Source organism: Lampetra planeri, chromosome 13 (genome assembly GCF_965212315.1).
Source record: "Lampetra planeri chromosome 13, kcLamPlan1.2.h2, whole genome shotgun sequence".
Taxonomy (NCBI): Eukaryota; Metazoa; Chordata; class Hyperoartia; order Petromyzontiformes; family Petromyzontidae; genus Lampetra; species Lampetra planeri.
Window position 1 is genome coordinate 445,994 of NC_136119.1, and position 21,614 is coordinate 467,607.

Sequence of the window (21,614 nt, forward strand, 5' to 3'; positions counted from 1 at the left end):
TAGTGGGAACACTCCACCGTGTTAGTGGGAACACTCCACCGTGCTGGTGGGCACACTCCACCGTGTTAGTGGGCACACTCCACCGTGTTAGTGGGAACACTCCACCGTGCTGGTGGGCACACTCCACCGTGTTAGTGGGCACACTCTACCGTGTTAGTGGGAACACTCCGCCGTGTTAGTGGGAACACTCCACCGTGTTAGTGGGCACACTCCACCGTGTTAGTGGGCACACTCCACCGTGTTAGTGGGAACACTCCACCGTGTTGGTGGGAACACTCCACCGTGTTGGTGGGAACACTCCACCGTGTTGGTGGGAACACTCCACCGTGTTGGTGGGAACACTCCACCGTGTTAGTGGGAACACTCCACCGTGTTGGTGGGCACACTCCACCGTGTTGGTGGGAACACTCCACCGTGTTGGTGGGCACACTCCACCGTGTTAGTGGGAACACTCCACCGTGTTAGTGGGCACACTCCACCGTGTTAGTGGGCACACTCCACCGTGTTAGTGGGCACACTCCACCGTGTTAGTGGGCACACTCCACCGTGTTAGTGGGAACACTCCACCGTGTTAGTGGGAACACTCCACCGTGTTAGTGGGCACACTCCACCGTGCTGGTGGGCACACTCCACCGTGCTGGTGGGCACACTCCACCGTGTTAGTGGGAACACTCCACCGTGTTAGTGGGAACACTCCACCGTGTTAGTGGGAACACTCCACCGTGTTAGTGGGCACACTCCACCGTGCTGGTGGGCACACTCCACCGTGCTGGTGGTGAAAGTCCCCATGTCCTCCCGGGCAGCCTCCCGTCCCCCTACCCCCGCGGCTCCCACCTGCCTCCAGTCGCGGCGACAAGCGGAGCAAGCGCACGTGTGTGTGTGCTTTAGATATGTGTGTGTGTGCTTTAGATATGTGTTTGTGTGCTTTATATGCGTGTGTGTGTGTGTGCTTTAGATGCGTGTGTGTGTGCTTTAGATATGTGTGTGTGTGCTTTAGATGCATGTGTGTGTGCTTTAGATGCGTGTGTGTGTGCTTTAGATGCATGTGTGTGTGCTTTAGTTGCGTGTGTGTGTGTGTGCTTTAGTTGCGTGTGTGTGTGTGTGCTTTAGATGCGTGTGTGTGTGCTTTAGATGTGTGTGTGTGCGCTTTAGTTGCGTGTGTGCTTTAGATGTGTGTGTGTGCTTTAGATCCGTGTGTGTGTGCTTTAGATGTGTGTGTGTGTGCTTTAGTTGCGTGTGTGTGTGCTTTAGATGTGTGTGTGTGCTTTAGATGCGTGTGTGTGTGTGCTTTAGATGTGTGTGTGTGCTTTAGATGCGTGTGTGTGTGGGCTTTAGTTGCGTGTGTGTGTGCTTTAGATGCGTGTGTGTGTTCTTTAGATGCGTGTGTGTGTGTGCTTTAGATGCGTGTCTGTGTGTGTGCTTTAGATGCGTGTCTGTGTGTGCTTTAGATGCGTGTGTGTGTTCTTTAGATGCGTGTGTGTGTGTGTGCTTTAGATGCGTGTCTGTGTGTGTGCTTTAGATGCGTGTCTGTGTGTGCTTTAGATGCGTGTGTGTGTGCTTTAGATGCGTGTGTGTGCTTTAAATGCGTGTCTGTGTGCGTTCTTTAGATGCGTGTGTGTGCTTTAGATGCTTGTGTGTGTGTGCTTTAAATGCGCGCGTGTGTGTGTGCTTTAGATGCGTGTGTGTGTGCTTTAGATGCGTGTGTGTGTGTGCGTTCTTTAGATGCGTGTCTGTGTGTGTGCCTTAGATGCGTGCGTGTGTGTGCTTTAGATGCGTGTGTGTGTGTGTGCTTTAGATGCGTGTCTGTGTGCGTTCTTTAGATGCGTGTGTGTGCTTTAGATGCGCGTGTGTGCGTTCTTTAGATGCGTGTGTGTGTGTGCTTTAGATGCGCGTGTGTGTGTGTGTGCTTTAGATGTGTGTGTGTGTGTGCTTTAGATGCGTGTGTGTGTGCTTTAGATATGTGTTTGTGTGCTTTAGATGCGTGTGTGTGTGCTTTAGATGCGTGTGTGTGTGCTTTAGATGCGTGTGTGTGTGTGCGTTCTTTAGATGCGTGTCTGTGTGTGTGCCTTAGATGCGTGCGTGTGTGTGCTTTAGATGCGTGTGTGTGTGTGTGCTTTAGATGCGTGTCTGTGTGCGTTCTTTAGATGCGTGTGTGTGCTTTAGATGCGCGTGTGTGCGTTCTTTAGATGCGTGTGTGTGTGCTTTAGATGTGCGTGTGTGTGTGTGCTTTAGATGTGTGTGTGTGTGTGCTTTAGATGCGTGTGTGTGTGCTTTAGATATGTGTGTGCTTTAGATGCGTGTGTGTGTGCTTTAGATGCGTGTGTGTGTGCTTTAGATGCGTGTGTGTGTGCTTTAGATGTGTGTGTGTTTTAGATGTGTGTGTGTGTGCTTTAGATGTGTGTGTGTGTGTGCTTTAGTTGCGTGTGTGTGTGCTTTAGATGCGTGTGTGTGTGCTTTAGATGTGTGTGTGTGCTTTAGTTGCGTGTGTTTGTGTGCTTTAGATGTGTGTGTGTGCTTTAGATGCGTGTGTGTGCTTTAGATGTGTGTGTGTGTGTGTGTGCTTTAGATGCGTGTGTGTGTGTGTGCTTTAGTTGCGTGTGTGTGTTCTTTAGATGCGTGTGTGTGTGTGTGCTTTAGATGCGTGTCTGTGTGTGTGCTTTAGATGCATGTCTGTGTGTGTGCTTTAGATGCGTGTGTGTGTGCTTTAGATGCGTGTGTGTGTGTGTGCTTTAGATGCGTGCCTGTGTGCGTTCTTTAGTTGCGTGTGTGTGTGTGCTTTAGATGCGTGTGTGTGTGTGCTTTAGATGTGTGTGTGTGCTTTAGATGCGTGTGTGTGTGCTTTAGTTGCGTGTGTGTGTGTGCTTTAGATGCGTGTGTGTGTTCTTTAGATGCGTGTGTGTGTGTACTTTAGATGCGCGTGTGTGTGTGTGCTTTAGATGCGTGTGTGTGTGCTTTAGATACGTGTGTGTGTGCTTTAGATGCGTGTGTGTGTGCTTTAGATACGTGTGTGTGCTTTAGATGCGTGTGTGTGTGTGTGCTTTAGATGCGTGTCTGTGTGCGTTCTTTAGATGCGTGTGTGTGCTTTAGATGCGTGTCTGTGTGCGTTCTTTAGATGCGTGTGTGTGCTTTAGATGCGTGTCTGTGTGCGTTCTTTAGATGCGTGTGTGTGCTTTAGATGCGCGTGTGTGCGTTCTTTAGATGCGTGTGTGTGCTTTAGATGCGCGTGTGTGTGTGTGCTTTTGATGCGTGTGTGTGTGCTTTAGATGCGTGTGTGTGTGCTTTAGATGCGTGTGTGTGTGTGCTTTAGATGCGTGTGTGTGCGTTCTTTAGATGCATGTGTGTGCTTTAGATGCGCGTGTGTGCGTTCTTTAGATGCGTGTGTGTGCTTTAGATGCGCGTGTGTGTGTGTGCTTTAGATGCGTGTGTGTGTGCTTTAGATGCGTGTGTGTGTGTGCTTTAGATGCGTGTGTGTGTGTGTGTGCTTTAGATATGTGTGTGTGTGTTTTAGATGCCTGTGTGTGTGTGCTTTAGATGCGCGTGTGTGTTCACGGGTATTGAGGAGGCTTGTGAAGGACGCTACTGGTCAATTGGAGGCAGTCGCCCTCCAACAACAACGGAGGGCAGAGGGGCGACGCTCAAAACAACGAGCGGAGCGCCGGTGGCTAAAACGCAGCAAGGTGGAACAGGTGGTGCGGTCATCTCAGTCAGCCAACCCATGGCACCTGCTGGATCTGTCCCGAGACCTCCTGTCAGCAGCGAGCCTTTCGACACTTCACGTGGCCTCAAGGTGCACCTAGCCTGGCACAGGCGACGTGGTGACGTCACCGTCACTTCGTGGCTGAACGGCGGCTGTTGTTTTTGTGGAGTGGTGGCGCAGCGGTTAGCGCGCAGCACTAGGAACCCCGGTGAGCCGAGTTCGATTCCTGCCCATGTGCTGGCCACAGCGTCCAGGCCCTCCTCAGTCGGTGCTCGCCAACAGCAGCAGCAGCCCCAAGAGTCATTGTCGCCTCTGGGCTGGCTGTTACGGAGGGTGCACGCTTGCTTGTGCGTGTGTGAGTCTGATGTGTGTGTGTGTGTACCAGTCTGTTGTGTGTGTGGAAACAACCGTAACACAATCCGTGTGTTAATGTATTCAGCATACATGCATAATGTGTCATCTTGTTTGTGTGTCTGTGTTACGTATATGCGTAACGTTTACAGGATGTGCTTGTGGGTGCACTGTGCTCTGTGCACTCAATGTCGTAGTTAGTGCACTGCCTGCTTTGCGTTGTGTGTCTTCATGTACTCAATCACTACACTAAAACGCACATAACACAATCCTGTATATCAAGAAACACAATGCAGCATTGGCCGATAAACGCACGCACGCACGTACAAGTGTGAATGATATGCACACGCGAGCTCAGGTGTGTGCAGGTTGTGTGTGTGAGAGACGCGTGTGTATCGGTGTTGATGTGATGGATCACCATTGCACTGTGTGGAATCTGGGATCCGTGTTGTGTGTTGAATGTGTTCTGTTTTAAACCCTCACATACGCAGTCATTCAAGTGCGACATTTAAACACTCGCATACCAAAGACAAAGATTCCCCGTATAGCCTTTAACAGACTGTTGAGGCAAGTGCTGTTAGCGAGCACCTATGAAGGCCGGCTGGTGACCAGCACCACGTCCGGCCGCCTTTGTCTTCCAAGTGTCGATGTTTTTACACACCGCACCAGGTACTCATTCGAGGCTGAGTCGACCTAGGGGAGGCCCAGTACCGGTTCAGATAATCGTCACTGGCGGTGTTGGCCCTGAGCAGGAATCAAACCCGGGACGCCAGGTTCGTAGCGCAGCGTAGCGCTGACAACTTCACCACCGCTCCCCACACTCGTGTACCACAATCATGTACACACACACAATAGTATACTCGCAAGCAACAATCGTGGCCACTTACCCAATTTGGTGTGTACACATAACCGTGTACACATCAACTCGTATATTCACCATCGTATACACACAATTGTGCACACGCAACAACATTGTGTATACATAATCGTGTAGACACAATCAACGGGGCTTTACTGACGCTGAAATAAATGTAACTTTATGCTCGCCGCGTTGTGTATGTTTGTGTACACACACGTGTACACAACACCACGGTCACAATCGTACACGCATACACACATCACGGGTTACACACACACACACACACCACCTGTATACGTTACATAACGCCGTTATGACGAAAAAAACATATCGTAGACGTAACCGCATGTACCAATGGTGTACACACACACGCATCAACACAATATCTGAGTGCACACCTTTACACAACGTCATTTCACACGTACACATCAAGATGCACGCACACACACCGGTGTATACACGCGCGTTTACACAATATAATTACACACATCCACAATAACAACAAAGACATACGCCTACACACAATATAATATCTTATTTAAAGTATACATATATATGTATACACAGTAAACAATACCATGGTACATGTACACAATACCGTAGTGCACGCACGTACATATACGCACCGCAACCCACACACACACACACGCGATGACATTTACACAGCGCCCTGTGTGGGTTTATATAAACCATAAACACACACATTATACATGCACACACATATATACACAGTTACACACACACACAATTATATACATAGACACACACGCACATAGACACACACACGCGTAGATTATTTATTTATATAGAAATATCGCGTGTAAATCAATATATAGAGCATACATATCAAAATGTGCTTAAACACAATGTAGATGAATTACGCGTTATTTAATTCGCAATCTGAGTGTGCCTGTGTGTGTCCGTGTGTGCCTGCGTGTTGTGTACACGTGTGTTAGTATGCACGTGTGTACACGTGTGTGTGTTAGTATGCACGTGTGTGTGTTGTGTACACGTGTGTTAGTAGGCACGTGTGTGCCTGTGTGTGTGTTGTGTACACATGTGTTAGTATGCACGTGTGTGTGTACACGTGTGTGTGTACACGTGTGTGTGTACACGTGTGTTAGTATGCACGTGTGTTAGTATGCACATGTGTGTGTGTGTGTTGTGTACACGTGTGTGTGTGTACGCGTGTGTGTGTGTGTACACGTGTGTATGTGTTAGTATGCACGTGTGTGTGTGTACACGTGTGTTAGTATGCACGTGTGTGTACACGTGTGTGTTGTGTGTACACGTGTGTGTGTGTACACGTGTGTTAGTATGCACGTGTGTGTGTGTACACGTGTGTGTACACGTGCGTGTGTGTACACGTGTGTTAGTATGCACGTGTGTGTGTACACGTGTGTGTGTGTGTACACGTGTGTGTGTGTACACGTGTGTTAGTATGCACGTGTGTGTGTGTACGTGTGTGTGTGTACACGTGTGTTAGTATGCACGTGTGTGTGCGCGTGTCCGTGCATTCCTTGTATCAGCCGTTACTAGGCAACTGTCGCGCGCAGGGGAGGTGGTTGCCATGGCAATGGGCGCTCCCAGCTTCCCCTCCCCCCACCCCCTGTCTGGTTCGGTCGCTCTCTCCTCCCCCACCCCTCCCCCACCCCTCCCCTCCCCCTCCCCCACCCCTCCCCCACCCCTCCCCCACCCCTCCCCCACCCCTCCCCCACCCCTCCCCCACCCCTCCCCCACTTTCTCCCTCTCACTGCCCGGCCCCTCCCCTCCCCCATGCCCATCTCCGCTTGGGTGAGTCCCCTCCCCCCATCCCCCCCGCCCCTCATGTGGTCCCCCCCTCAATTCCTCCTGCCCCCCCTCCTCCTCCGCCCCCCCCACACCCCTCTCGTTTAAAGGTCACGTGGTGCCGCCGCTCCGTGTGTGAGGGTGGGGGCACACACCAACACCCCGCTCCACACACCTCTATATATACACATCTATATACACACACCTATATATACACACACACACACACCTATAGCTAAACCCCTATATATACACACACACCCCTATAGCTAAACCCCTATAGCTACAACCCTATAGCTACAACCCTATAGCTACAACCCCTATAGCTATACACATCTATATATACACTCATCTATATATACACCTCTAAATACACAGCCCTATACACACCTCTATATACGAACCTTCTATATACAGCCCCTACACACCTCTATATATATACCCATTACACACGCCTCGATATACACACCCCTGCACACGCCTCGATATACACACCCCTGCACACGCCTCGATATACACACCCCTACACACACACGCCTCTATATGCACACAAGACAAAGATCCCCCGTCTAGCCTTAACAGACTGTTAGGGCAAATGCAATTAACAAGAACCTATGAAGGCCGGCACGGCACACAAAGAGGGTGGCCAGCACCACGCCCGGCCGCCTTTGTCTCCCAGTGCTAGCGATGTTTACTACACACCGCACCAGGTACTCATTTGAGGCTGAGTCGACTGAAGGGAGGCCCAAGACCGGTTCAGATAATCGTCACTGGTGTTGATCGTGAACGGAAATCGAACTCTGGTCGCCGGGTTCGACACCGTGCGTACACCTCGATACACATCTGTATGAGATGCCATCCCTATTGGGTACACGAAAAGAGTCCCCTGTGACACGCGCCGTCCGCTCTCACGCTGTGCGCCACCTGCACGCAGCGCACAGATACATCGTGAGCCATGGCCAATCCACTGCTGGATGACGGCCTCTCCCCAAGCCGCCCTCATCTTTCGCGATCCTGCGATGCAATAACAATCCACGTAGCCAGGGCCGGGGCGAATCGTCCACCGCGTGGGCTCACCCGACGCCTTCAAACTAAACGGACATCATCGCATCCGACACCACCGTGACGCCGAAGCGCAGCCCCCCCCCCCCCAAGCGCGGGGCCTGGGGCGGTCGCCCCGATTCGCGTACCCCAGGGACTGCTCTGCACGTAGCACCTGCCCGCGAGTCGATTACATCGCTCCATCTCCACGGCTGGAGGCATCTGTGTGTATATCGACTTAACAAACGCGCGTGATGCCATGCGCCCTGACGTCGAGAGACGCGACATCTCCGCCATTCTTTCCACCGCCCGCCCGCCTGTCAATTCTGTCCATCTGGGTTGTCCCTCTGTTCGTCCGTCTTTACATCTTCCCGTCCGTCTGTCCATCTGACTCCCTGTCCGCCTGTCCGTGCGCCTCTTTGTCCGTCTATCTGTAGGCTTCTCTCGCCCTGTGTCCATCCATCTGTGCGCGAGCTCGAGCCATCTGTCAATCTGTCCGTGCCTCCTACCCCGGTCTCTGTCCGCCCGTGCCGCCTCCTCCTCGCCCGGTCCGTGTTTTATTAAAGAGACGGGCGACAAAGCGCCTCCTCGCCGCCACGCGCCGCTCGCAATCACCGCCAATTAATGACGGCGGTCGCTCCTAATTAGCGGCGCGCGTCTTCATCCAGACGGCGAACCGCGCCGTGGCCCCCTCCACGTTCCTGTGGCCCCCCTCGACGTTCCCGTGGCCCCCCTCCACGTTCCCGTGGCCCCCCTCGCGATGAACGCGCGTCGCGTATCGGCGTTCGCGGACAGCGCGCAAAGGGCGCCGCGACGCCGGAGGAATTCGTAATCAAGAACGGCGAGCGTCGTCGTTCGGCGATTATTGTATCCATCGCGAGGGCGCTGGGTCACGGTGATTCTCGTGGGAGCTGCGTGCGAATCGTGCCGTGGTCGCGCCGTGGAGTGCGCGGGAGGGGCGCGGCGTTCGCGCGCGTCGACGGGGAGCGCAAGTTCCGTGGTGAGTCGCGTTGTGTACCGAGGTGCGCGGGTGACCTCTCGTCGGGGAGACTTCGACACTTCACGCGGCCTCGGAGTGCACCTAGCCTGGCACAAGCGCCGTGGCGACGTCTCCGCCGCTTTGTGGCGAATGGCGGCTCTTGTTGTTGTTGTTGTAAAGAGGTGTTAACAGCTCTGGCCCCAACAGTCTGTTAAGGCTATACGGGGGATCTTTGTTTGGAGTGGATAGCGATGATAAAGATGATTATGTTGGTTATGGGGCCGATGATTATGATGTTAGTGACGATTCTGGTGTTGATACTGGGCTGATGGTGGTGATGATGGTGGTGATGATGGTGATGGTGGTGATGGTGGTGATGATGGTGGTGGTGATGATGGTGGTGATGATGATGGTGGTGATGATGGTGGTGATGATGATGGTGGTGATGATGGTGGTGGTGGTGATGATGGTGGTGGTGATGGTGGTGATGATGGTGATGATGATGATGGTGATGATGGTGATGGTGGTGATGATGATGGTGATGATGGTGGTGATGGTGGTGGTGATGATGGTGGTGATGATGATGGTGGTGATGATGGTGGTGATGATGATGGTGGTGATGGTGGTGGTGATGATGGTGATGGTGGTGGTGATGGTGGTGATGATGATGGTGGTGATGATGGTGGTGATGATGATGGTGGTGATGATGGTGGTGGTGGTGATGATGGTGGTGGTGATGGTGGTGATGATGGTGATGATGATGATGGTGATGATGGTGATGGTGGTGATGATGATGGTGATGATGGTGGTGATGGTGGTGGTGATGATGGTGGTGATGGTGGTGGTGATGATGGTGGTGATGATGGTGGTGATGATGATGGTGGTGATGATGGTGGTGATGATGATGGTGGTGATGATGGTGGTGGTGGTGATGATGGTGGTGGTGATGGTGGTGATGATGGTGATGATGATGATGGTGATGATGGTGATGATGGTGATGGTGGTGATAATGGTGGTGATGGTGGTGGTGATGATGGTGGTGGTGATGGTGGTGATGATGGTGATGATGGTGATGGTGGTGATGATGATGGTGATGATGGTGGTGGTGATGGTGGTGGTGATGGTGGTGATGATGGTGGTGATGATGATGGTGGTGATGATGGTGGTGATGATGATGGTGGTGATGATGGTGGTGGTGGTGATGATGGTGGTGGTGATGGTGGTGATGATGGTGATGATGATGATGGTGATGATGGTGATGGTGGTGATGATGATGGTGATGATGGTGGTGGTGATGGTGGTGATGATGATGGTGGTGATGATGGTGGTGATGATGATGGTGGTGATGATGGTGGTGGTGGTGATGATGGTGGTGGTGATGGTGGTGATGATGGTGATGATGATGATGGTGATGATGGTGATGATGGTGGTGGTGATGGTGGTGGTGATGGTGGTGATGATGGTGGTGATGATGATGGTGGTGATGATGGTGGTGATGATGATGGTGGTGATGATGGTGGTGGTGGTGATGATGGTGGTGGTGATGGTGGTGATGATGGTGATGATGATGATGGTGATGATGGTGATGGTGGTGATGGTGGTGATGATGATGATGATGGTGGTGATGATGGTGGTGATGATGATGGTGGTGATGATGATGATGGTGGTGATGATGGTGATGATGGTGGTGATGATGGTGGTGATGATGGTGATGATTATGGTGGTGATGATGGTGGTGATGTTGGTGGTGATGATGGTGTTGATGGTGATGATGGTGGTGATGATGGTGGTGATGATGGTGGTGGTGATGATGGTGATGATGGTGGTGATGATGGTGGTGATGATGGTGATGATTATGGTGGTGATGATGGTGGTGATGTTGGTGGTGATGATGGTGTTGATGGTGATGATGGTGGTGATGATGGTGGTGATGATGGTGGTGGTGATGGTGGTGATTGTGATGATGATGGTGGTGATGATGGTGTTGATGGTGATGATCGTGGTGATGGTGATGATGGTGGTGGTGATGATGGTGTTGATGGTGATGATGATGATGGTGGTGATGATGGTGGTTATGATGGTGGTGATGATGGTGATGATGATGGTGGTGGTGATGATGATGATGATGGTGATGATGATGGTGGTGATGATGGTGATGATGATGGTGGTGGTGATGATGATGATGGTGATGATGGTGATGATGATGATGGTGATGATGATGGTGGTGATGATGGTGTTGATGATGGTGGTGATGATGGTGATGATGGTGGTGATGATGGCGTTGATGATGGTGTTGATGGTGGTGATGATGGTGGTGATGATGGCGTTGATGATGGTGTTGATGATGGTGGTGATGGTGATGATGGTGGTGATGATGGCGTTGATGATGGCGTTGATGATGGTGGTGATGATGGTGGTGGTGGTGATGATCATGGTGATGATGGTGATGGCCGTGTCGTTCTTTGTGTGCAGATGACGCGGCCTATTCAGGTGAAACCAGCCGACTGCGAGAGCCGGGGAGGTAACGCCGGAACACCTCATCACACCTCGCACCTCGTCACACCTCGTCACACACCCCTCAAAAACCACACCGCCACAAGACCGAATTACACACGTAATTGATTGACATCGTCACACGCCACGTGCGCGTACCTCTTCGCATACCCCGCACAACCTCGTCACACCAACCTCCTCGCACACCCCACACCTCGTCACGTCGGATAGGCACGACGCCACGCGCAGGCCTCTAATTAAAACGCAACCCGTTGGCACGAACACGCGAGGAGCCCTGACGATTTTTTTGTGATGCTAATGAGGCTAATTATGTTGCCGTGGCAACCGTAGGGAGTGGTTGCCACGGTTACAGAGCCTCGCATCACGCCCCGCGGTAACGGGAACGCCCCCTCCAAGCCGGACCCCCCCCCCCATCCACTCCCCCACTCACCCCCCCTCACCCCTCACTCCCCTCACTCCACCCACTCCCCATCCACTCCCCCTCACCCCCCCAACTCCCAACCCCCACTTCCCCTCACCCCCCCCACTCCCCCCCCACTCCCCCTCACCCCATCCGCTCCCCCCTCACTCCCTCTCACCCCCCACTCTCCCTCACCCGCTACACCCCACCCACTCCCCCCCCCACTCCCCCTACACCCCATCCACTCCCCCCCCCCACTCCCCCTACACCCCACCCACTCCCCCCCCCACTCCCCCTACACCCCATCCACTCCCCCCCACTCCCGCTCACCCCCCACCCGTCCCTCCCCCCATCCACACCTCCCACTCCCCTCTCCCGCCCCCCACCCCCCCACTCGCCCCCCACTCCCCCCATCCACTTCTCCCACCCGCCCCCCACCCCCCACTCCGCCCCCCACCCCCCAACTCTGCCCCCCACCCCCAACTCCGCCCCCACTCCCCCCACCCACTCCCCCTCACCCCCCACCATCCCCATGACCTGCCTGCAAAAAGCTGCCTGCAGGGCATGCTGGGTAATCCATTGGCTAAGGGGTGGGACGGGGTGTGACGGGGTGGGGGGTGACTGCGGGTGTCACATTTTGCAAACAACTAAAAGCAGAAAGTCACGAGGGTACCCGACATTCCCCGCAGCCCCTCAATAGAATCACTTCCCCTTTGTGGAAAGTCGAAAAATGGTTGTCCCATGGACAGACTCCCCCTCGCCATACAAATGTCACATTTCCACCGCCGGCTCTGCGGGGCTGCAATTGGGGGGTGAGCGCCATTGCCTCGATGCTCACGTGAGCAGGAGATTACTTTGCGGAGAAAAAAATGTTTCACGGAGCAAACCGATGCAGGATCCTCAATAGGCAGGCAGCGGTGGCTCCGCTGCACGTTGTCTGTGACCCAGCACTGCGGAGGCAGCGGCGAGGGTTGCTGGATCACAAACAGATGCCGGGAGGAGCCGTACCCTGGCTCGCTAGGAGAAGGTGGCACAGCAAAATGTGGACTCCACCTGTTCCATCTGTATGGTACAGAGTGTTTCCCCCTCACACTCGGGGGTTTTCTCCAGGTGCTCTGGTTTTCCTCTCACTTGTATAAACGCGATCAATTGGCTGAACATATTTTAATCAATAAAGGACCGCAGAACTTGGGAAATTGTTGGCAGTGATCCTGGCTGCGCTCCAGCTTGTCTGTGGTTCATCGTACCTCTTCAGAAGGATCTCTCTCTCGAAGAGATAGCGGGTACAAGTTTAAATTATTATTATTCGCAATTATGTAGCCGTGGCGCACCGCGGGAAGGGGAGCAGAGCCAATGATGTAATGCGTGGGGGGGGGGAAATAAGACGTGGAAAATTAGAGGAAAAGGATGGAAAAGGAGCGGAGAAATAGGAGCAGAGGGTCAGGAGAGATGAGGATCGGGAGGAAGAGGCTGCGTCAGGGCCTCGATTCTGTTGCGCCGAGGAGCGGCGTCTGTTTTGACAGGGGGCGGCGGAGACAGGGGAGGGGTTCCGAGTCACGTGATTTGTGGGATGCTTGAGCTGGTTTAGATCTAGAGATGAAACTAAATACAGACCAGAAATCATGGCATTCCACAATTTACCAGGTATTAAACTAAATCTCTATCATGTTCTCATACCAGAAGTTCACTCGACTTGTCGCTCATCGCTTTGACTGAACGTAATCACAAGGAAAACACAAAAAGTATCTGAAATTTTGTGACAATTGCCACCTCTGAACATCTCCGGTTGTCGTGGGCGACCGTCGCTAACGGCAACCGGAGCGTCGGCGCGCAGTGAGTGACACGGGCGCACGCGTGCGCGCAACCCCCACCGCCCCCCACTTGCCCCTGCTGCCCCCCCCCCCTGCTGCCCCCGGTCCCCAGCAGACAGGAAGCTGTTCGTGGGCATGCTGGGAAAACAGCAGACCGAGGAGGACGTGGCGCGGCTCTTCCAGCCGTTCGGCAACATGGAGGAGTGCACGGTGCTGCGCGGGCCGGACGGCGCCAGCAAGGGTACGGTCGCCGTCGAGCGCGCAGACGGTGCTACCGCACTTGGGGCTACCGCACGCGGTGTTACCGCAGACGGTGCTACCGCACGGGGGCCTACGCGCCGAAAGGGCCCGGGGGGGGGGGGGGGGGGGGCCAGGTGACGATCGGGGCGGAATTGAGCAGCGCAACCGCCAGTTAATTCACCGCACTGGGGCCCGTGCCAGACATGTCAAGCGTGCCAGACATGTCAAGCGTGCCAGACATGTCAAGCGTGCCAGACATGTCAAGCGTGCCAGACATGTCAAGCGTGCCAGACATGTCAAGCGTGCCAGACATGTCAAGCGTGCCAGACATGTCAAGCGTGCCAGACATGTCAAGCGTGCCAGACATGTCAAGCGTGCCAGACATGTCAAGCGTGCCAGACATGTCAAGCGTGCCAGACATGTCAAGCGTGCCAGACATGTCAAGCGTGCCAGACATGTCAAGCGTGCCAGACATGTCAAGCGTGCCAGACATGTCAAGCGTGCCAGACATGTCAAGCGTGCCAGACATGTCAAGCGTGCCAGACATGTCAAGCGTGCCAGACATGTCAAGCGTGCCAGACATGTCAAGCGTGCCAGACATGTCAAGCGTGCCAGACATGTCAAGCGTGCCAGACATGTCAAGCGTGCCAGACATGTCAAGCGTGCCAGACATGTCAAGCGTGCCAGACATGTCAAGCGTGCCAGACATGTCAAGCGTGCCAGACATGTCAAGCGTGCCAGACATGTCAAGCGTGCCAGACATGTCAAGCGTGCCAGACATGTCAAGCGTGCCAGACATGTCAAGCGTGCCAGACATGTCAAGCGTGCCAGACATGTCAAGCGTGCCAGACATGTCAAGCGTGCCAGACATGTCAAGCGTGCCAGACATGTCAAGCGTGCCAGACATGTCAAGCGTGCCAGACATGTCAAGCGTGCCAGACATGTCAAGCGTGCCAGACATGTCAAGCGTGCCAGACATGTCAAGCGTGCCAGACATGTCAAGCGTGCCAGACATGTCAAGCGTGCCAGACATGTCAAGCGTGCCAGACATGTCAAGCGTGCCAGACATGTCAAGCGTGCCAGACATGTCAAGCGTGCCAGACATGTCAAGCGTGCCAGACATGTCAAGCGTGCCAGACATGTCAAGCGTGCCAGACATGTCAAGCGTGCCAGACATGTCAAGCGTGCCAGACATGTCAAGCGTGCCAGACATGTCAAGCGTGCCAGACATGTCAAGCGTGCCAGACATGTCAAGCGTGCCAGACATGTCAAGCGTGCCAGACATGTCAAGCGTGCCAGACATGTCAAGCGTGCCAGACATGTCAAGCGTGCCAGACATGTCAAGCGTGCCAGACATGTCAAGCGTGCCAGACATGTCAAGCGTGCCAGACATGTCAAGCGTGCCAGACATGTCAAGCGTGCCAGACATGTCAAGCGTGCCAGACATGTCAAGCGTGCCAGACATGTCAAGCGTGCCAGACATGTCAAGCGTGCCAGACATGTCAAGCGTGCCAGACATGTCAAGCGTGCCAGACATGTCAAGCGTGCCAGACATGTCAAGCGTGCCAGACATGTCAAGCGTGCCAGACATGTCAAGCGTGCCAGACATGTCAAGCGTGCCAGACATGTCAAGCGTGCCAGACATGTCAAGCGTGCCAGACATGTCAAGCGTGCCAGACATGTCAAGCGTGCCAGACATGTCAAGCGTGCCAGACATGTCAAGCGTGCCAGACATGTCAAGCGTGCCAGACATGTCAAGCGTGCCAGACATGTCAAGCGTGCCAGACATGTCAAGCGTGCCAGACATGTCAAGCGTGCCAGACATGTCAAGCGTGCCAGACATGTCAAGCGTGCCAGACATGTCAAGCGTGCCAGACATGTCAAGCGTGCCAGACATGTCAAGCGTGCCAGACATGTCAAGCGTGCCAGACATGTCAAGCGTGCCAGACATGTCAAGCGTGCCAGACATGTCAAGCGTGCCAGACATGTCAAGCGTGCCAGACATGTCAAGCGTGCCAGACATGTCAAGCGTGCCAGACATGTCAAGCGTGCCAGACATGTCAAGCGTGCCAGACATGTCAAGCGTGCCAGACATGTCAAGCGTGCCAGACATGTCAAGCGTGCCAGACATGTCAAGCGTGCCAGACATGTCAAGCGTGCCAGACATGTCAAGCGTGCCAGACATGTCAAGCGTGCCAGACATGTCAAGCGTGCCAGACATGTCAAGCGTGCCAGACATGTCAAGCGTGCCAGACATGTCAAGCGTGCCAGACATGTCAAGCGTGCCAGACATGTCAAGCGTGCCAGACATGTCAAGCGTGCCAGACATGTCAAGCGTGCCAGACATGTCAAGCGTGCCAGACATGTCAAGCGTGCCAGACATGTCAAGCGTGCCAGACATGTCAAGCGTGCCAGACATGTCAAGCGTGCCAGACATGTCAAGCGTGCCAGACATGTCAAGCGTGCCAGACATGTCAAGCGTGCCAGACATGTCAAGCGTGCCAGACATGTCAAGCGTGCCAGACATGTCAAGCGTGCCAGACATGTCAAGCGTGCCAGACATGTCAAGCGTGCCAGACATGTCAAGCGTGCCAGACATGTCAAGCGTGCCAGACATGTCAAGCGTGCCAGACATGTCAAGCGTGCCAGACATGTCAAGCGTGCCAGACATGTCAAGCGTGCCAGACATGTCAAGCGTGCCAGACATGTCAAGCGTGCCAGACATGTCAAGCGTGCCAGACATGTCAAGCGTGCCAGACATGTCAAGCGTGCCAGACATGTCAAGCGTGCCAGACATGTCAAGCGTGCCAGACATGTCAAGCGTGCCAGACATGTCAAGCGTGCCAGACATGTCAAGCGTGCCAGACATGTCAAGCGTGCCAGACATGTCAAGCGTGCCAGACATGTCAAGCGTGCCAGACATGTCAAGCGTGCCAGACATGTCAAGCGTGCCAGACATGTCAAGCGTGCCAGACATGTCAAGCGTGCCAGACATGTCAAGCGTGCCAGACATGTCAAGCGTGCCAGACATGTCAAGCGTGCCAGACATGTCAAGCGTGCCAGACATGTCAAGCGTGCCAGACATGTCAAGCGTGCCAGACATGTCAAGCGTGCCAGACATGTCAAGCGTGCCAGACATGTCAAGCGTGCCAGACATGTCAAGCGTGCCAGACATGTCAAGCGTGCCAGACATGTCAAGCGTGCCAGACATGTCAAGCGTGCCAGACATGTCAAGCGTGCCAGACATGTCAAGCGTGCCAGACATGTCAAGCGTGCCAGACATGTCAAGCGTGCCAGACATGTCAAGCGTGCCAGACATGTCAAGCGTGCCAGACATGTCAAGCGTGCCAGACATGTCAAGCGTGCCAGACATGTCAAGCGTGCCAGACATGTCAAGCGTGCCAGACATGTCAAGCGTGCCAGACATGTCAAGCGTGCCAGACATGTCAAGCGTGCCAGACATGTCAAGCGTGCCAGACATGTCAAGCGTGCCAGACATGTCAAGCGTGCCAGACATGTCAAGCGTGCCAGACATGTCAAGCGTGCCAGACATGTCAAGCGTGCCAGACATGTCAAGCGTGCCAGACATGTCAAGCGTGCCAGACATGTCAAGCGTGCCAGACATGTCAAGCGTGCCAGACATGTCAAGCGTGCCAGACATGTCAAGCGTGCCAGACATGTCAAGCGTGCCAGACATGTCAAGCGTGCCAGACATGTCAAGCGTGCCAGACATGTCAAGCGTGCCAGACATGTCAAGCGTGCCAGACATGTCAAGCGTGCCAGACATGTCAAGCGTGCCAGACATGTCAAGCGTGCCAGACATGTCAAGCGTGCCAGACATGTCAAGCGTGCCAGACATGTCAAGCGTGCCAGACATGTCAAGCGTGCCAGACATGTCAAGCGTGCCAGACATGTCAAGCGTGCCAGACATGTCAAGCGTGCCAGACATGTCAAGCGTGCCAGACATGTCAAGCGTGCCAGACATGTCAAGCGTGCCAGACATGTCAAGCGTGCCAGACATGTCAAGCGTGCCAGACATGTCAAGCGTGCCAGACATGTCAAGCGTGCCAGACATGTCAAGCGTGCCAGACATGTCAAGCGTGCCAGACATGTCAAGCGTGCCAGACATGTCAAGCGTGCCAGACATGTCAAGCGTGCCAGACATGTCAAGCGTGCCAGACATGTCAAGCGTGCCAGACATGTCAAGCGTGCCAGACATGTCAAGCGTGCCAGACATGTCAAGCGTGCCAGACATGTCAAGCGTGCCAGACATGTCAAGCGTGCCAGACATGTCAAGCGTGCCAGACATGTCAAGCGTGCCAGACATGTCAAGCGTGCCAGACATGTCAAGCGTGCCAGACATGTCAAGCGTGCCAGACATGTCAAGCGTGCCAGACATGTCAAGCGTGCCAGACATGTCAAGCGTGCCAGACATGTCAAGCGTGCCAGACATGTCAAGCGTGCCAGACATGTCAAGCGTGCCAGACATGTCAAGCGTGCCAGACATGTCAAGCGTGCCAGACATGTCAAGCGTGCCAGACATGTCAAGCGTGCCAGACATGTCAAGCGTGCCAGACATGTCAAGCGTGCCAGACATGTCAAGCGTGCCAGACATGTCAAGCGTGCCAGACATGTCAAGCGTGCCAGACATGTCAAGCGTGCCAGACATGTCAAGCGTGCCAGACATGTCAAGCGTGCCAGACATGTCAAGCGTGCCAGACATGTCAAGCGTGCCAGACATGTCAAGCGTGCCAGACATGTCAAGCGTGCCAGACATGTCAAGCGTGCCAGACATGTCAAGCGTGCCAGACATGTCAAGCGTGCCAGACATGTCAAGCGTGCCAGACATGTCAAGCGTGCCAGACATGTCAAGCGTGCCAGACATGTCAAGCGTGCCAGACATGTCAAGCGTGCCAGACATGTCAAGCGTGCCAGACATGTCAAGCGTGCCAGACATGTCAAGCGTGCCAGACATGTCAAGCGTGCCAGACATGTCAAGCGTGCCAGACATGTCAAGCGTGCCAGACATGTCAAGCGTGCCAGACATGTCAAGCGTGCCAGACATGTCAAGCGTGCCAGACATGTCAAGCGTGCCAGACATGTCAAGCGTGCCAGACATGTCAAGCGTGCCAGACATGTCAAGCGTGCCAGACATGTCAAGCGTGCCAGACATGTCAAGCGTGCCAGACATGTCAAGCGTGCCAGACATGTCAAGCGTGCCAGACATGTCAAGCGTGCCAGACATGTCAAGCGTGCCAGACATGTCAAGCGTGCCAGACATGTCAAGCGTGCCAGACATGTCAAGCGTGCCAGACATGTCAAGCGTGCCAGACATGTCAAGCGTGCCAGACATGTCAAGCGTGCCAGACATGTCAAGCGTGCCAGACATGTCAAGCGTGCCAGACATGTCAAGCGTGCCAGACATGTCAAGCGTGCCAGACATGTCAAGCGTGCCAGACATGTCAAGCGTGCCAGACATGTCAAGCGTGCCAGACATGTCAAGCGTGCCAGACATGTCAAGCGTGCCAGACATGTCAAGCGTGCCAGACATGTCAAGCGTGCCAGACATGTCAAGCGTGCCAGACATGTCAAGCGTGCCAGACATGTCAAGCGTGCCAGACATGTCAAGCGTGCCAGACATGTCAAGCGTGCCAGACATGTCAAGCGTGCCAGACATGTCAAGCGTGCCAGACATGTCAAGCGTGCCAGACATGTCAAGCGTGCCAGACATGTCAAGCGTGCCAGACATGTCAAGCGTGCCAGACATGTCAAGCGTGCCAGACATGTCAAGCGTGCCAGACATGTCAAGCGTGCCAGACATGTCAAGCGTGCCAGACATGTCAAGCGTGCCAGACATGTCAAGCGTGCCAGACATGTCAAGCGTGCCAGACATGTCAAGCGTGCCAGACATGTCAAGCGTGCCAGACATGTCAAGCGTGCCAGACATGTCAAGCGTGCCAGACATGTCAAGCGTGCCAGACATGTCAAGCGTGCCAGACATGTCAAGCGTGCCAGACATGTCAAGCGTGCCAGACATGTCAAGCGTGCCAGACATGTCAAGCGTGCCAGACATGTCAAGCGTGCCAGACATGTCAAGCGTGCCAGACATGTCAAGCGTGCCAGACATGTCAAGCGTGCCAGACATGTCAAGCGTGCCAGACATGTCAAGCGTGCCAGACATGTCAAGCGTGCCAGACATGTCAAGCGTGCCAGACATGTCAAGCGTGCCAGACATGTCAAGCGTGCCAGACATGTCAAGCGTGCCAGACATGTCAAGCGTGCCAGACATGTCAAGCGTGCCAGACATGTCAAGCGTGCCAGACATGTCAAGCGTGCCAGACATGTCAAGCGTGCCAGACATGTCAAGCGTGCCAGACATGTCAAGCGTGCCAGACATGTCAAGCGTGCCAGACATGTCAAGCGTGCCAGACATGTCAAGCGTGCCAGACATGTCAAGCGTGCCAGACATGTCAAGCGTGCCAGACATGTCAAGCGTGCCAGACATGTCAAGCGTGCCAGACATGTCAAGCGTGCCAGACATGTCAAGCGTGCCAGACATGTCAAGCGTGCCAGACATGTCAAGCGTGCCAGACATGTCAAGCGTGCCAGACATGTCAAGCGTGCCAGACATGTCAAGCGTGCCAGACATGTCAAGCGTGCCAGACATGTCAAGCGTGCCAGACATGTCAAGCGTGCCAGACATGTCAAGCGTGCCAGACATGTCAAGCGTGCCAGACATGTCAAGCGTGCCAGACATGTCAAGCGTGCCAGACATGTCAAGCGTGCCAGACATGTCAAGCGTGCCAGACATGTCAAGCGTGCCAGACATGTCAAGCGTGCCAGACATGTCAAGCGTGCCAGACATGTCAAGCGTGCCAGACATGTCAAGCGTGCCAGACATGTCAAGCGTGCCAGACATGTCAAGCGTGCCAGACATGTCAAGCGTGCCAGACATGTCAAGCGTGCCAGACATGTCAAGCGTGCCAGACATGTCAAGCGTGCCAGACATGTCAAGCGTGCCAGACATGTCAAGCGTGCCAGACATGTCAAGCGTGCCAGACATGTCAAGCGTGCCAGACATGTCAAGCGTGCCAGACATGTCAAGCGTGCCAGACATGTCAAGCGTGCCAGACATGTCAAGCGTGCCAGACATGTCAAGCGTGCCAGACATGTCAAGCGTGCCAGACATGTCAAGCGTGCCAGACATGTCAAGCGTGCCAGACATGTCAAGCGTGCCAGACATGTCAAGCGTGCCAGACATGTCAAGCGTGCCAGACATGTCAAGCGTGCCAGACATGTCAAGCGTGCCAGACATGTCAAGCGTGCCAGACATGTCAAGCGTGCCAGACATGTCAAGCGTGCCAGACATGTCAAGCGTGCCAGACATGTCAAGCGTGCCAGACATGTCAAGCGTGCCAGACATGTCAAGCGTGCCAGACATGTCAAGCGTGCCAGACATGTCAAGCGTGCCAGACATGTCAAGCGTGCCAGACATGTCAAGCGTGCCAGACATGTCAAGCGTGCCAGACATGTCAAGCGTGCCAGACATGTCAAGCGTGCCAGACATGTCAAGCGTGCCAGACATGTCAAGCGTGCCAGACATGTCAAGCGTGCCAGACATGTCAAGCGTGCCAGACATGTCAAGCGTGCCAGACATGTCAAGCGTGCCAGACATGTCAAGCGTGCCAGACATGTCAAGCGTGCCAGACATGTCAAGCGTGCCAGACATGTCAAGCGTGCCAGACATGTCAAGCGTGCCAGACATGTCAAGCGTGCCAGACATGTCAAGCGTGCCAGACATGTCAAGCGTGCCAGACATGTCAAGCGTGCCAGACATGTCAAGCGTGCCAGACATGTCAAGCGTGCCAGACATGTCAAGCGTGCCAGACATGTCAAGCGTGCCAGACATGTCAAGCGTGCCAGACATGTCAAGC

General features: G+C 54.2%; 1 protein-coding gene across 1 annotated transcript in view; it reads left to right on the forward strand.

The window, feature by feature from the left end:
* The window catches only part of LOC144721860 (CUGBP Elav-like family member 3), a 66,304-nt gene that overhangs the window by 34,305 nt on the left and 10,385 nt on the right, over positions 1 to 21,614 (forward strand). The window contains exons 3-4 of the mRNA XM_078599781.1: positions 11,188 to 11,236; positions 13,553 to 13,681. Coding sequence (XP_078455907.1) covers positions 11,188 to 11,236; positions 13,553 to 13,681 — 178 coding nt within the window. The remainder of the gene's footprint in view (positions 1 to 11,187; positions 11,237 to 13,552; positions 13,682 to 21,614) is intronic.